Below are 17,046 nucleotides of genomic sequence, written 5' to 3'. Positions count from 1 at the left end.
GAAGGCTCCCATTAAAGTCAATAAAAGAGGCTGAAGGAAAGGCCATTTTCAATAATCTTTTTCTTTTAATTTTTTTTAGATTTTATTTATTCATTTTAGAGAGCAGAGAGAGAGAGACAGACAGAGAGAGAGAGAGAGAGAGAGAGAGAGAAGGTGAGAGGAGCAGGAACCATCAACTCCCATATGTGCCTTGACCAGGCAAGCCCAGGGTTTTGAACAGGTGACCTCAGCATTCCAGGTGGTTGCTTTATCCCCTGCACCACCACAGGCCAGGCTATTTTCACAAATCTAAACCAAATATGTATATCTTTCAAGGCTAAAATGCCCACTCAGCCATAATGACATTCCTGGTCTCTCTCACCTTTTGCACTTCCTATTTATCCATATTTAGTAGCACTAGACATTTTCTTCCTTGCACTATAATTATTGTTGGACAGGCCTTCACAGTTCCATCTAATATCGACTCTTTAGAATAGTTATATTCCACACAGAATGCAGCACAGTGACATTGTAGATTTGCGATAAGCATATATTAAATTGATACACTCTTTTAAATTAGATCTTACTATATTTCAAAATTGAAAACAGAAATATTGCCCTGGCTGGATAGCCCAGTTGGTTAGATAGTCATCCGGAAGTACAGAGGTTGCTGGTTTGATCCCTGGTCAGGGCACATACAGGAACAGATCAATGGCCCTGTCTCTTTTTCCTCTCTCAGTAAAGTCAACAAATAAAATAAAATTAAAAAAAAAAAGAAACATTTCTTGTTTTTTTATTCTTACTTTAAGAAAAAGATCAAGACATCTAAGTACCATGTCGAGTTCTAAATGACCAAATCCTACATGAAATAAAAAAAAACATTCAGTTCTCTGTGCACTTTAAGGAGTAGGAAACATGACATGGGGTGTGAGAGTGGTGGAAGGTAGTTCTGGATAATTAGAGGTGTGAGGATTGGGGGGAAATGGGGAACCCTGAATTAATATTTATACTACTATGCATCCAGAAGCACCCTTCTCCATTGTTGTTAATTTCAATGGAAATACAAAAGTTTTTACTGCAATGACAAAAAGTAAAAACACCAAATAATCCCAGTGTGTATGTGCCATTTCTAAAGCAGAAACATAAGAATTATAAATGGAACAAGGTCCAGGAGGTTAAAATGACGGATTAGAATCTGAAGGTGAAGGGTCTGCGTACACTCAGTTTTATAAGTGAACTTCTCTGTCACTTCCAGAAAGCAAAATCTTTTGGTTGCTTCCCCCCAACTTTTGAATTATGAAATTCTGTGAAAACACACACACACACACACACACACACACACACACACACTATCCTTTGTCTATCATGGAAATGAATAAAGTATTTTGAAATCTTCAACACTACACTAATGTGAGAATAATTACTAGATTTCTTCTTGTTTCTTAAGGTTATGTTAAACCAGAAAAATTTAGAACTCATTACACACAAATCTCATGGAAAATTTGTAATAGAATATTTTAGGATTATTTCTTTTTGAACAATTGGCCAAAAGAAAGACTAGTTTTGGCCCTGGCCGGTTGGCTCAGCGGTAGAGCGTCGGCCTGGCGTGCGGGGGACCCGGGTTCGATTCCCGGCCAGGGCACATAGGAGAAGCGCCCATTTGCTTCTCCACCCCCCCCCTCCTTCCTCTCTGTCTCTCTCTTCCCCTCCCGCAGCCAAGGCTCCATTGGAGCAGGGATGGTCCAGGCGCTGGGGAGGCTCCTTGGCCTCTGCCCCAGGCGCTAGAGTGGCTCTGGTCGCGACATAGCGAAGCCTGGGATGAGCAGAGCATCGCCCCCTGGTGGGCAGAGTGTCGCCCCTGGTGGGCGTGCCGGGTGGATCCCGGTCGGGCGCATGCGGGAGTCTGTCTGAATGTCTCTCCCCATTTCCAGCTTAAGAGAAAAAAAAGGAAAAAAAAAGACTAGTTTTATTTCATCTACAGCTGACTTAAAAAAAATTTTTTTAATTAAGTGAGAGGTGTGGAAGCAGAGACAGAAACCTGTATGTACCCTGACCAGGATCCACCCAGCAAGCCCCCTATCAGACACTGCTCTGTTACTTGGCAACCAAGCTATTTTAGTGCCTGAGGTGAAGCCATGGAGCCATCCTCAGAACCCAGGGTCAATGTTGCTCAAACCATTTGAGCCATGGCTGTGGGACAGGAAGAGAGAGAGAGACAGAGACAGAGACAGAGAGGTAGAGTAGCAGATGGTCGCTTCTCCTTTGTGCCCTGATTGGGAATCAGCCAGGCCAACTCTACCACTGAGTCAACAAGCCAGGGCCTAATTTTTTAAAGATTTTGTTTAATCATTTTAGAGAGAAGAGAGAGAGAAAAATGGAGAACAGGAAGCATTAACTCTCATATATGCCTTGACCAGGCAAGCCCAGGATTTCAAACTGGCGACCTCAGAGTTCTAGGTTGACGCTTTATTCACTGTGCCACCATAGGTCAGGCACATGCAGCTGACTTTTCTAACTTGTCGTTTAGGTGTGTGAAGGTCAGGCAAAAGAGCTGGACTCTTCCATCATCAATGCTGCTGACCTGGACATTCCCAAGGACCCCTTGCTATTCAGCATCACTCATGAACCACGCCATGGCCTCCTCATCAATGGGGTGTTTAGCAAAGACTTTCCTCAATATAAGCAGCCAGCCAACCCTGGCCAGAAGCATGAACTTGTCTACAACTTCTCCATGGAACTTCTCAAGAATGGTATATCATGTTCCACTTTTATTTGTTTTTGCTTGATTGAAAAATTTTACCCAGAAAAGATAATTGTAAGTCATAGAAACAGGAAGTAAAGAAATGATACTTATCTGCTTTATTAATTTATCCCTCAAGTATTTGCTTTTGGCTCTGGATTAATATAGAACTTGAAGATGCAGCTAAAGAGAGTGGGTAATTGAAAAGGAAATAATCTGTTTTATTTCACTTTTAGAGCACCAATAAAAATAATTTTTTTTTTGGTATTTTAGCTCAAGCTTCTAATGTCATGGAACTAAATTTGAAGAGATTTGTCTGCCCAAATTTCCACAGTTGAAACAAATGTGGACCATGTATAATAATTCATTATTCTCTGAGGAGATGATTTCCTCTTTAAGGAAATGACATTGCAATAGTAACCTGAATAATGTTTTTAATTGCTCTTTTTAAAAAATTGATATAAACCTATTATATATATAAATACTTTGAAATTTTGGAGAAAGGCATGATTCTAGAATCACTGCCTCCTCTCACTCTCCTTCCCGTCTTTGTGTATTCTGTTTACCCAGCCTGGAGGGTCCTTCCCCCTCCTTCTCCCACTAGCTGATACTGTGCCTTCAGAATCAGTTTCCTATTGATCTCCTCCTTGAGGCCCACTGAGACTCTCCAAACCATCCCTTTTTTTGTGCTTTGTCTTAACACTTGTCCAATATGTCCTACTGACTTCTAATTTTTCCTTTCCCCAACTAGAGTATAATTTTACGATAGTTATACAATGTCATCTCATGTTTGAATTTGAAAGACTAATTTGCATATTTCTGTTTTTATCATCTGCAAAAATATAAATTCTAGAGCTTAAATGATATTACCAAACCATTTGAAGCAAATAATACAATACATTATCACAATTTTTGTTTTCCCGAATTTACAACACAGGAAAAAAAATAATTCAAATTTTACTCTCAAAGATATCATATTTTAAAAAAATAATATTAATTGGCTATTGTTAGTCTAAATAATTATATGCATATTGTGTGAAGTTTGCACTATACAGTCATTTTAAAGAACAATAAAAATTGTTCATCTAAGTTAATATTTTGGTGATATTCTCAGAGATTAGATGTTCACTTCTATTTTATTTTTAGTTCATTTATGGCTAAATTCTTTTTAACTTTAAATTTTTATAATTTTAAATTTTTTATAGAGACAGAGAGAGAGTCAGATAGAGGGACAGATAGAGACAGACAGGAACGGAGAGAGATGAGAAGCATCAACCATCAGTTTTTCGTTGCGACACCATAGTTGTTCATTGATTGCTTTCTCATATGTGCCATGACCACGGGCCTTCAGCAGACTGAGTAACCCCCCGCTCGAGCCAGTGACCTTGGGTCCATACTAGTGAGCTTTTTGCTCAAACCAGATGAGCCCATGCTCAAGCTGGCAACCCCGGGGTCTCAAACCTGGGTCTTTCCACATCCCAGTCCGACGCTCTATCCACTGTGCCACCGCCTGGTCAGGCTCTTTTTAACTATAGTATGTTCTCACACACATTCCCCACCCTCAAACATATAGAACTCATAAAATTGTTAGCATACTATCTAATCTATTTATTATTATTTATTTTAAGCAATATTTTACCTTTAAGATATTAATTGAAAACATGGCTTGTGATAACTACAATTTTCCATTCTATGGACATATGCACTATAATTTTTTAAAGTATGTTTTTAAGTATGCAGATAGTTTTAAATTTTTTGATATTACAAGTTACATATCAAATATATCTTACACATATTTATGTAACATAAATCTTGGTGCACATCTCTTAGTACTTCTTTTTCATGAAGTTTTTTAATAAGACTACTTGGCAACAGAAGATGAGCATTTATAATACTTTTAGAGGAATTGCCATTGCCACCTTGTACATAATCATGCCTATTACCTAGTCAATAATGAATATTAATTAAAGATCTTTGCAAATTTTATAGCCAATATGAAGACTCTTATTATCTTGACTTGAGATCATTATAAGAAATCATTAAATAATGTTTTATATTTTTGTCACATTTTATAAATAAAGTTTTTTATACTTTTTTTGCCTTTTAATTTATGTTTTTAAGTACAGAAATGGAAAATTGTAGGTCCAAAACTGTTGTTCTTTCTCAAGACTATTTTGGTTTTTTGGGTCTCTGCATTTTCATATGAATGTTATATAGGGGTTTTTTTCTTTTTCTTTTTATTAAGTGAGAGGCGTGGAGGCAGAGAGACAGATTCCTGCATGTGCCCTGACCAGGATTTACTTGGCAAACCCTCTATTGGGCAGTGCTCAGTGCAGTTGGGGCTGCTGCTCCATTGCTTCACAGCCAAGTTATTTTTAGCACTTGAGGTGAGGCCATGGAGCCATCCTCAGTGCCCGGGGTCAGCTTGCTCAAACCATTTGAGCCATGACTGTGGGAGGAGAAGATAGAGAGATAATGGAGAGAGAGAAGATGGGGAAGAGTGGAGAAGCAGATGATCACTTCTCCTGTGTGCCCTGACCAAGAATCTAACCAGGGACTTCCACATGCCTGGCTGATGCTCTATCACTGAGCCAACTGGCCAGTCTTATATTGGTTTTTTCAATACTTTTTTTTTTTTTTTTTTTTTGACAGAGACAGAGAGTCAGAGAGAGGGATAGATAGGGACAGACAGACAGGAATGAAGAGAGATGAGAAGCATCAATTTTTTTTCGTTGTGGCCCTTTAGTTGTTCATTGATTGCTTTCTCATATGTGCCTTGACCGTGGGCCTTCAGCAGACTAAATGATCCCTTGCTCGTGCTAGCGACCTTGGGTCCAAGCTAGCGAGCTTTGCTCAAACCAGATGAGCCCGCGCTCAAGCTGGCGGCCTTGGGGTCTCGAACCTGGGTCCTCTGCATCCCAGTCCAACACTCTATCCACTGCGCCACCGCCTGGTCAGGCTTATATAGGTTTTTAATAATAGTTTTATATTTAAATTTTGATTCATCTAGATTTTATTTTAGATTTTAACTTGAAGTAGGGTAGGGATCTAACTATAATTTTCCCCAAGTAATAAACTACTTTTCTATTTCATTTGAGCACCTGGATACCATTGGTCTCATGTAATTTATAAAGTAATATATACTTTTCTCACCGATTTAAAATAAGACCCTTATCAAACACTACTGTATTTAAATAGGACTTTTTAATGAGCTAAAAAGATACTCTTATTTCATAAAACAGTTTAATTTCACCCTATTGCACTGATTAGTGATCTCTTGCTTATACCAATGGCTTAGAAGTTAAAAAATTATCTGTGACATGTTTTGGAATAGTCTAATCATAAGAAAGTTTTATAGTCCTTGCCCCCCCTTCTTTCAGGAATGAGGTTGATGTATGTACATGATGACTCAGAGAACCTTGCTGATGACTTCACAATCCAGTTGTCAGATGGGAAACATAAGATACTAAAGACCATTTCCGTAGACATCACCCCAGTCAATGATGAGAAACCAACGCTGACCAAGTAAGCTGCCTGAAGAGAGTTCCTCTCAGATTCTCTGTAAAATTCCGAGGTGTGGCAGGCTAGGTGTAAATGTAGTGTGTGTCCTCAGAGGGAAAGCAGTCCTTGAGTGCTCCTTGTCTATCACAGTGTGTCCCACCTATCCAGGCACCTACAACTTAGGTGCAAATGTTCATTAATGTAACCACTCCTTAACAATGCTCAAATGAGCCCTTTAATTATTTAGTTTTTCTCTGAAATTTCTATTTAACTATAAACAGTTAAGAACAACTGAACATATAGTATAAAATGAACAGCATATTAACTATTTAAGCACATGCATATACATGCATCAAATACAATTAATATATAGATTCAACTAAAGTGTGATAATATTAACTGCAGAAACTCTTCACTGTGGATTTATTTGGTCAAACTTTTAAAAGCAGCTGAGGAAAATATGCCCATGCCACTTCTTTTATTATCTTGGTATTTCATTGTTCACCATTCCTCTACTATGTTCCATAAAAATCAACATCCCTTTGCCACTCGATGTCAAATAATTGCTTTTTAAAAATTTTGAGTTGCCTGACCTGTGGTGGCACAGTGGATAAAGCATCAACCTGGAAATGCTGAGGTCGCCGGTTTGAAACCCTGGGCTTGCCTGGTCAAGGCACATATGGGAGTTGATGCTTCCAGCTCCTCCCCACCTTCTCTCTCTGTCTCTCTCTCCTCTCTGTCTCTCTCTCTCCCTTTCTCTCTCCTCTCTAAAATGAATAAATAAAATTAAAAAAAATTTTTGAGTTGATCTTATTAATTGCAGTTTTTCTCATTATCTCCCTCTGTAGTTAATCAGAGTTTGATCATAGAGTATGATCTCTATCAACTATATATCTATAGCTCCAGCCATTTCTCTTTTTATTGGCAACTGAACTTCTTCTCTAGCTGGAATGTTCAATTGGTATCACATGATTTGATTTATAAAAATAAAAATATGGAGGATATAGCGGTATTATGAAACCTTTATAATGACCTCACTTTACCTGAGAGGGAGGAAGGGAGGAGAAAAGTGGTGTTTATTAAGTGCTTGCTATAAGACAGACAGTGTGTTGGATCTTTTCACATATATTATTTTCTTAAACCTACCAAAACTGGGGGGAGTAGGAATTATTATCCCCACAAAGAAAACTGACGCCAGATAAGGTAAAATTAATAAGACACTCACTCAATTCTATCTATTTCTTTCTGCAGTCTTGTTATTAAACTTCCTGGATAGCTTTACCTACAACCAAATCTCCTTCAGCCCTTTTACAAAATTCCTCCTTTCTCTTTCTTTCCTTCTTTCTTGTGGTGAGGAAGATATATCCCCCCTTCTTTCCCTTACAAATGTGTCCTTGGATATATCACCTCTTGCCTCTTCCCTCAATGTGCTCCATTACATTTTCTCTCCTGCATCTCCAGTCTCCCTTTTATTCCTTCTGCTAACAAATAGATACAAGATCAAATTCTGGAGCCAGATTGCCTTGGTTCAACCACTGACTGGTGGTGTGACCTTGACTATGTTACTTAATCACTCTCTACCTCTTTGACAACCTCTTTGTAAATGAGGATAATAGCATATCCTTTTCATAGAGTTGTTGCAAGGATTAAAACAATTAGAATATGTAAAACTTCTTGAAACATGAGCAAGTGCATAGTGAGAGCTTAAAAGTGTTAGTTATTATTATTTTTACAAACAGCTCTTCTCATCCTAAAACTACAAGGATGAGCCGGTTTCTCATTTATTTCAAACTATTTGAAAGAATGGTTTGTGCTCGCTTCCTCCATGTCTACCCACTGTCTCCATCCTCCATCACTTTATTCAAGCTGCTCCCTTGGTTCCTACCAAATCTAAAGGCTCTTCTCATCTTACTGGACCCTATTAGAACATCCAACACCATATCCTGGATATTTCTTTTAGATGCTGCAGTAGATGCTTTTGGTTCCCCAGGTGCCATCCTCTCAGTTCACCTGTGAGTGCAGTTGTGGCTGCGGTGGAACAGACTGTGCACATGGTCCAGGCCCCACCTCATGTGCCCACAGTGCATCACTCCACTTTTCTGCCCCATGGCTTTCTCAGCAGCAGCATGGCTCACCCAGCCCCTGTTTAGCCACAGCAGAAATCCCTCTGAGGGCAGCCCTCAACTGTGGGAACTAGTGGCTACAATAAATATCCCTGGCTTCTATCTTTCAGAAACACAATTTGAGACCTATTTTATGTAGTTCTTCAGAGGGTCCCAATAGCACTGGGCCCCACAGTGGTAAAAACACCCTTTGTTTGTTACTTCCTCCTGTCTTCTCTCACTCCTCACTCCATCTCTTGTTTCTGAAAGCACTTCCCAAAGAAACGACCTGCACGTTCTTGTCCCTGGGGCTCTTTCGGTGCAATTCCGACCATGACATACTTTCCTCTCCCCCTGTCCCTGTGAAGAGAACACTAGCTATGTGACAGACTCTGTATTAGATCCTTTCGCACATGCTGCCGTGGAGAGGGAGAGTAATGTAGAGGGCCACCGATCACCACAATATCACTGAACTTGTAACAGTATGTCATAAACGGCACCAGAACCCCTTGTGGGTAAGTGATTTAATAATCTCTGTAAATTTCTTTCTGTAAAATTAGAGTAATGATACCTGGACCATTTTCTTTATGGAGCTGATGTATGAAATAAAATATTAGAAACAATTAGAAGTACCGGCATGTAATTACCTCAGACCATATTCGTTGCTGCTGACTAATCGTCTTTAAGGACTTTTATGTGTGAAATGGAATGAGAGCCTATTCCTGAGGCTGACTCATCATTTTCAATGCTTTGGATATTGAATATTATTCTCAAGTTGTTGAGGATTGGAAACTGTAATAGTCATTAATAACTGTCCCCGACTAAAGCAATACTTCTATTTTCATATCAACCCAAGCATCTTCCTTTTTATAGGAGGGCTGAAATGACAGTGAATATGGGCGAGACTCGTATTATTTCCAGCGCTGTTCTTTCAGCCACAGATGAAGACTCACCTAGGGAGAAGATTTACTATTTATTTGAAAGACTTCCCCAAAATGGGCAACTTCAGCTTAAGGTTAGTCACTGTTTTACCTTTATTTTTCAAAATTAATAAAGCCGATACAAATTTTCTCAATATGTAGTTTTCTATAACTGTATTTATTCTCTAATAAAAGCCATATTTTTCTCTAAAGTAAAAGATTTAACTTTCCTAGTTTGGGGTTAACCCATGCTATTCTAAATGTTCTTACTCAACTCAGGGTAAATTCAACCAATACTAAACTTCTTTATTGCTCCCATCCTGCTGAGAGTATACCTAAATTTGGGGGTGGGATAGTTGACGAGTAAAGCAAGTTGTCTAATTCCTAATGAGAATCTTTAAGATATCCTCATTCCCGCTAGTTGCACACAAGAAAATTTAATAAACTTTCTTTTTTTAGAGCAATTGTTGTGAATATCAATAAAGTGATTTTAAACTTTATGTGGAGAGGCAAAATGCACAAAATATATAACCTGGTGTCAAGGGTGAGCAAAGTTGAAGGACTGACACTACCTGACTTCAAGACTTGCTATAAAGCTGCAGTAATCCAGACAGTGCGGGTTTGGTGAAAGGACAAATAGGTCAGTGGAACAGAATAGAGATCCCTGAAATGCACACACGCAAATAAAGTCAACTGATCTTGACAAAGAAGCAGAGTCAGTACAATGAAAGAAAGATAGTTCTTTAACAAACAATTCAGACTGTAATGCATGGTGCCCAACACAAATTACAGATCAGACACTTGAAAAGGTCACTTGATAATCTGTCAAAATGTTTATTTGACTGACCTGTGGTGGCACAGTGAATCAAGTGTCAACCTGGAATGCTGAGGTCGCCGATTTGAAACCCTGGGCTTGCCTGGTCAAAGGCACATACAGGAAGCAACTACTGCGAGTTGATGCTTCTCACTTTTCCCCCACACCCCCCCCCCTCTCAAAAAAAAGGTTTATTTGAATGGCGGATTAAGTATAGCAACAACCATCACCAACTATCCCCAATGTGATTATTTGACTGTATGCTTAACTTTTAATATCATGTCGACACCTCTTGAAAGGCAGCAAGGACTCATTCTGTGTGGAACAGCTTAATTGTCTTAGATTTTAGGGACCATAGAGAATCAGAGTGAAGAGCAATCACTGATTTAAATTGAGGTACAGCTGTGTCCTTATTTCATTTCAAAGAGTAATGAAGCAGAAATGCAGTGAGAAAGCACACATTTGGGTGGCTTGGGAACTGAAGTGTTTTAGATATGTGGAAATCCAGATGGGGTCAGGCTCCCAGCACGGCACCACGTAACTGTCTCCCAGCTCTGTAGGGGTTCTCCAAGTCTCTCCAAGACCAGGGCCAAGATTCTGGACTCCTAGGTTTTTTTCAGGGTTCTTGTTTCTCGTTGACTTTCCTTCATTTCTCCACCTTGAGTCTGACTTTTCTTCATCTTAAGGGGTTTGCAAATGATTTTAAATCAAAGCTCACATTTGGGAGTACAAGTGGGAAATTAGATGGAGATGAGAGAGAGAGAGCAAAAGATATTTTTCCTGTATTTACTTCCTGGGAAAAGATTACAAAGGAAAAATTTAAATAGAATTACAGGTTGCCCAGTTTAAAACCTGAAAGAGAATCTGTTTTAAAAATTAAATTTACATCCTAACCTGTGGTGGTGCAGTGGATAAAGCATCGATCTGGAACACTGAAGTTGCCAGTTCAAAACCCTGGGCTTTCCTGGTCAAGGCACATATGGGAGTTGATACTTCCTGCTCCTCCCTTTTTTTCTCTTTCCTTCTTCCTCTCTGTCCTCTCTAAAATGAATAAATAAATAAAGAGATACTATATAAAAAAAGAAACATTTCTGTTTTAAAAAATTAAATTTACAAATAGATCTTATGAATAGGTCTTTTAAACTGACAAGAACAGCACAAAATAGTATCACATGGTAAATTTTTAGGATGACATTTCAAAAAATTATGTCAAATGAGTTTTATGGGTTGTTCTTGGCAAAAGCTATATGTTTTTTGAGAGAATAACAATATAATTATTACTCACACACTGATTTATTGTTAAATTGTTTACTACTTTTAGTTATCAACTGCCCCTGGCATAAGAACATCACTTAATTGAAAATACCACAGTTTCTGAACTGAATTCTGTACAGAATATAGGCTTAACTATAGGTTGGCTAGTTTTAAAAATGATTCTGATATTTATGGTTTGTATATATACATATTTTGCAGACTCAGATTATAAATGTAGAGAGTAATAGAGAGCTCAATTTTTTTTTTGCCTTTAGTAAGGCTAAAACTGTATAACAAATAAGGACCTCCATCCTATTTTTGTTTTATCTTCTTCAGATAAGCCCGATGGCAAACCAATTTGATAATATAGTTTTGATTAGTTGTACAATTATATGAACTAAAAAATTAGGAAACCCCAGGTGAAACACATTTAATATTTAAAGAATCTATTCCAGCAGCTCAATTACCCACCTGCTCTCATTAATTAGAATATTTAATCAGCTATGATTGCTTATGATAAATGCCTTGGAAGTAGCATTGCTGTTGAATTGCCACATGACTTTATCAAAAATCCTTTGGCTGATGCAATTTCCCCCAAACTCTTAAATTGTTTTAATATATTTCTATAAAAGGAAAAATAAGGCTAAATGGTAAAAAAAAATGAATCTAGAGTTTCTCTGAACTATCATTTATATTGGAGGTTTGGGCTGATATAGAAAATGTCCACTAACACAGCTTGGAAAAAAAGAAAGCATGGGCAGCTAATTCTGGCACCTTTCAGACAGGGAGGCACTGGGTCCCTCTCCACGCTGGCATGAAATGCACTCAGGAGGAAGTGGATCTGAACTTGCTGAGATACACACACACTGGGGCAATGGACTCCCCAAACCAAGACCGCTTCACCTTCAGCCTCTGGGATGGCGACAACAGGTCCCCTGCATTGGACTGTCAGATCACCATCAAGGATATGGGGAAAGGTAAACGCTTTTCTACCAAGGTTTATTGGGGTCAACTTTTATAACCTAACCAAAAGTGAGCTGGTATAAGCACTCCAAGTTTCTGCCCCTCCCTCCTTCCTTCCCTCTCTTTCTCCTTCCCTTCTTTTCTTTTCCTTCCCTTCTTTATACTTGAAATTCCATCATTTATGATTTAACCCTTTTGAGTCTTCGCCTACCTTGCCTGGGATCTATGAGGTTAATGAGAGTAGCCAATATATTTGTTACTTTTAGTATTTCAAAAAGCCTTTTGGAAATCCAGCCACAACATGGCTGCATATGCTACTTTAACTGTCAGGGTATTTTGCTTTAAGTAAAATTTGCCATATTAATGTGTTTTATCATCAGAAAATAAATTGTTACTTGAAAATGAAGTTTCAAAGGAAAGGAGACTATAAGCCCTCGATCCTCAAATATCACTTTTGCTTAGAGATCACATGAGGAGACTAAGGATCATATTTCATTCATGTATGTAGTCTAGGATCTATGTATTCCCAGGACAAAGAATAGTCTTAGAGCCTCTGTACATGCTTGGCTGACTGCTCTGCTTTTTTTTTTTTTTGCCTTGGCTGCCAGGAACCTCAGGGCTAAATTGTATGTTTGAGTGCAGTAAAAAAATCTTATCTCTTGAGAATGTTAAAATTGCATTTTCCTGAAATTTTAAAACAAATTTTAAGACAGCTTGATTTTGAGCTGTTTATTTTGAACTATATAATTATATATATATATATTTTCTTAAGTGAGAAGTGGAAAGGCAGAGAGACAGATTCCCACATGCATCCTGAATGGGATCCACCCAGAAAGCCTCCTATGGGGTGATGCTCTGTCAATCTGGGACCATTGCTCCATTGTTCAGCAACCAAGCTATTTTAGTGCCAGAGGCAAGGCCATCAAGCCATCCTCAGTGCCTGGGGCCAACTTGCTCCAATTGAGCCATGACTGCAGGAGAGGAAGAGAGAGAGAGAGAGAGAGAGAGAGAGAGAGAGAGAGAGAGAGAGAGAGAGAAGGGAGAGGGTGAAGAATGGAGAAGTAGATAGTCATTTCTCCTGTGTGCCCTGACCAGGAATCAAACCTCAGACATTCACACACCAGGCCGACACTCTACTGCTGAGCCAACTGGCCAGGGCAATACTATATTTTATTCATTTGTTTCCTGGTCAGGGCACAGGTAGTAAAAATGTTTTCTGTTAAGATGTCTAATAAGTGACTACCAGATAAACTAGATGTTTCTCTTTGTAAAAGTACGATTTTTTTCATCATGAGTACATGTCCAGGCAAACTGTAATACAAGGAACACATTAGAACAGACAACAAATGTGTAGGATAGACTGTCTTCTCACTGCCTCAGCACAAGGCATTACTGGGGAGTGGGGTGGGGTGGAGGAGGGTTCTGATCTGAGCCACCTGGGGATTCTTTCTAGCTAGAGGATCCTTCATCTCTGAAGGCCTTGGAGTCACTCCGAGAATGAGATATGGAGGAAAATGAGAGGATTTTGTGTACGAGACTTGGAGGTAGGGTACCTGTCTTATTCATATCACAGTGGCTGAACTGCAATTACAGTCTACGGTATGGGAGGCTGAGCAATAAGAACTAGCTGTGTGCCCAGCAGGACAAGGAAATAAGGGTGTCTGCTTCACCAGCCTGCCTCAAATGACACGTGTTGATTTTCTAAAAGGATTTATGAATACATTAACATGCTAACATTGTCAGAAGTTCTGAATTTCAGAAGTTCCGAATTTATTCTTTGTTTCTTTTTATAGTGTTTCATATCTGTATAGTGTTTTTGTGTCTTTTGTTATTGTTTTACCTATCATGTGGTTTCTCAATTTGCAGCATAACTTGATAACCATGACTGTTATCTCTAAGTAAAACTACACTGAATTGTTAGACTCTAATATTGAGCATTTGGACTAATTTCACTTGGGAGCTATTATAAATAACACGGGGTCCTCCAGTTGTGCTGTGTCTCCTGATTTGCAGTGTGGCCAAAATGATGCGGGGTCTTTGAGAGAAGTTTAGGAGAACATCAGCTACCGTTGTCTTTACTCCATTCTCAGTGCTTAAAAATGTCACTGAGGCAGAACGCAATCTTGCTCCTGATGAAACTGCATGTGGGTGATTCTCTTTCCCCTCCTTTGTTCATTTTCTTACTGCTCTGAATGTGCATCTTGACTCCCTCTGAAGCGTGTGGGGCTCAGGTTTTGATTAAAATTAGGATGGTCATTGATTCTACGTTGGACTCTAGTTGCAGAGCATTTTGTGTTAAAAGCATAATATACCAGAAAGACTAAATGGCATTTTGGAATGAATAATTCTTTATTGTAGTGAATTTTCTTGTGCCTTGTAGGACGTTTAGCAACATTGCTGGCTGCCTATGCACTACAAGCCAATACAATCAACTCCCAGTCATGACAACCAAGAATGTCTTGAGACATAGCCAAATGTACCCTGGGGGGTAGAATGGTCCCTCGTGAGACACACTGGTCTAAAGTTATATCTGTTCAATATTTTATTTTAAATTTTTATTTCCTCATGGAACTATCTTTCCAAAATTTTAATTTAGAATTGGTTTGACATTAACTGCACTCACATTTTTTTTTGTATATTCACCCATTTAATGTGAAGTATAAGAAATCTCTATGTGTTAAAGAGTATTATGTTAAGTTTGTGCTCTCGATTCAGATGGCTTAAGTACCAGTTCTAGCTCCACCTGTTCTTAACTGCATACTAATTAACGAGTTATCGTTTCTCTGCCTTATTTTCCTCATTTATAACCCAGGAAATATGGTAATACCCTACTTACAGTGTTGATGCACTGATGTAAGAGCTTTCTGGCCTGTGCCTGGCACATAGTAGAAGCTCTATATTTTAAATATGATCATTTTTAATGAACAAAATTGGATTACAATTCTTATTTTGTGTACCACTGAATCATTAGTCCATGTGTGACCCACTCTGCCTCATCCATTCATACATTCATTCATCCATTCATTCTTTTTTAAAATATATAATAAACACCTGTGCAACCACCATATGATTTAAGGACTAAAATATTAACAGTAACCAACCACTCTTCTCTTCCCATCCTCCATCCTGAATTTTGTGTTAATTACTTTCTTCTTTTTGTTTATGGTTTTCTGGGACTTGCTTACAAAACTAACAAATGTTGGTAAGCTACATCTGTGTTGTTGTATGTAACTGTAGTTCCTTCATTTTGCTATTGTGTGAGATTCAAATTGTATGAATAAACCACAGTTTGTTTATATATTCACTTTTGAAAAAGGCTTTTGGGTCATCTCCAGTGTTTTCAATGACAAACAACGCCTCGGTGACCTTTCTGGTACAGGTCTCTGGGGTGCCAGTGCCCGCCTATCTCCAGGACACAGCTGGAGCGGAGTCACCGGACCAAGGAGTATATGTGATAGTCACCTCTTCACAAAATAATGCCAAATTGTGTACCAATTTATTCTTTTACCAGAATTATATGAAAGATTCTCTTGACCCACCTCCCCTTCAATGCTTGTCATCATCAGACTTCTACAGTTTTGCTAATGGGTTATGAGATGGCAACTTGACTGTGATCTTGATTTGTATCTCCACGATTATTGAGATTGAGTATCTATTTGTATTTTATTGGCCATATGTGTTTTCTCTTCTGTGTAATATCTTCTCATAGCTTTTGCCTAATTCTGTCATTAATTATAGTTCTATAAACCTTTGTACATCATGTTCATTTTGATTTCTGCACAGTTTGGCCTTTGTTTTTACCTTGGAGATTTTATTTTTTTAAACTGGGGTTTTGACCATAACCTCTTCTGCCATGCAGGTGATATTGTCATCCTTGCCAAACCACTTGTGGTGCCTAAAGGCGACAGAGGTTTCCTGACGACCTCTACCCTCCTTGCTGTGGATGGAGCAGACAGGCCCGAGGAGCTGCTGTACGTCATCACCTCCCCACCGCGGTATGGCCGGCTGGAGTATATCCACTACCCTGGAGTCCCCATTACAAGTTTCAGCCAAATGGACATAGCAGGGAAGACAGTCTGCTACGTACACAAAAGGAAGGCACCTGTCCCCAGTGATACATTCAGGTGAGCTCCTAGGAAATGTTTCCGAATCCCTTCCCTGAATTAATGCTTAGAAAGGCAGAAGGAGGGGGAAATGAATCCCTTTCCAGCTCTGGTATCTCTGTGTTCTTCTTCCACCTCACCATATAAAGGTTAAAGTGCACAATTAAAATGACAGCAGCAAGACAAGAAATCAGAGATTGTTTAAAAATAAACACAAAAGCAGATTTAAAAGCAAGCTGTTCATGAGGAGGCGTGTGAAGACCTGAGGATACCATCTAAGGAAGGAGAGACATAGAAAAGGAATTTACCACTTTTGGGGGGCTATGTTTTTCTATATGAGGAAAATGGATTTACTAGTAAACATTTGGCATAAGCAGGTACTGTCTTGTGACACAATGTGTTTCGGTAACTAGGTCATAAATCATGTTGTCATATAGTGGATTATGTTTCCCCATAGAAACAATGTTATAATTGGGAGCTGTGCACCTGTTCAAGGATTGTATATCAAATAAATCATTGGAATGAATAACAATCTGGTGTAAAGGCAAAGATATTACATTAATGAAAGTCCACGTTCATTTAAAATACTGAAATCTGTTTCCAGTCACATAAAGCTGGAGAAACTCTAGAAGGTCTATCAGCTAGCAGTTCTCATAGCTGGCAAAGCTAA

General features: G+C 38.7%; 1 protein-coding gene across 3 annotated transcripts in view; it reads left to right on the top strand.

Moving 5' to 3' along the window:
• The window catches only part of FREM1 (FRAS1 related extracellular matrix 1), a 175,258-nt gene that overhangs the window by 101,731 nt on the left and 56,481 nt on the right, over positions 1–17,046 (top strand). For 2 of the 3 annotated variants that reach the window (XM_066257282.1, XM_066257278.1), the window contains exons 20-24: positions 2,507–2,729; positions 6,100–6,244; positions 9,196–9,337; positions 12,092–12,287; positions 16,133–16,397. In XM_066257282.1, coding sequence (XP_066113379.1) covers positions 2,507–2,729; positions 6,100–6,244; positions 9,196–9,337; positions 12,092–12,287; positions 16,133–16,397 — 971 coding nt within the window. Of the gene's footprint in view, positions 1–2,506; positions 2,730–6,099; positions 6,245–9,195; positions 9,338–12,091; positions 12,288–16,132; positions 16,398–17,046 lie in introns of those variants that run through there. The other variant, XM_066257279.1, reaches the window with a different exon arrangement.

The sequence above is a fragment of the Saccopteryx bilineata genome, chromosome 2 (genome assembly GCF_036850765.1).
Source record: "Saccopteryx bilineata isolate mSacBil1 chromosome 2, mSacBil1_pri_phased_curated, whole genome shotgun sequence".
NCBI classification, from domain to species: Eukaryota; Metazoa; Chordata; class Mammalia; order Chiroptera; family Emballonuridae; genus Saccopteryx; species Saccopteryx bilineata.
The sequence above is the reverse complement of the archived record's forward strand: the minus strand, read 5'-3'. Positions and strand labels throughout refer to the sequence as shown.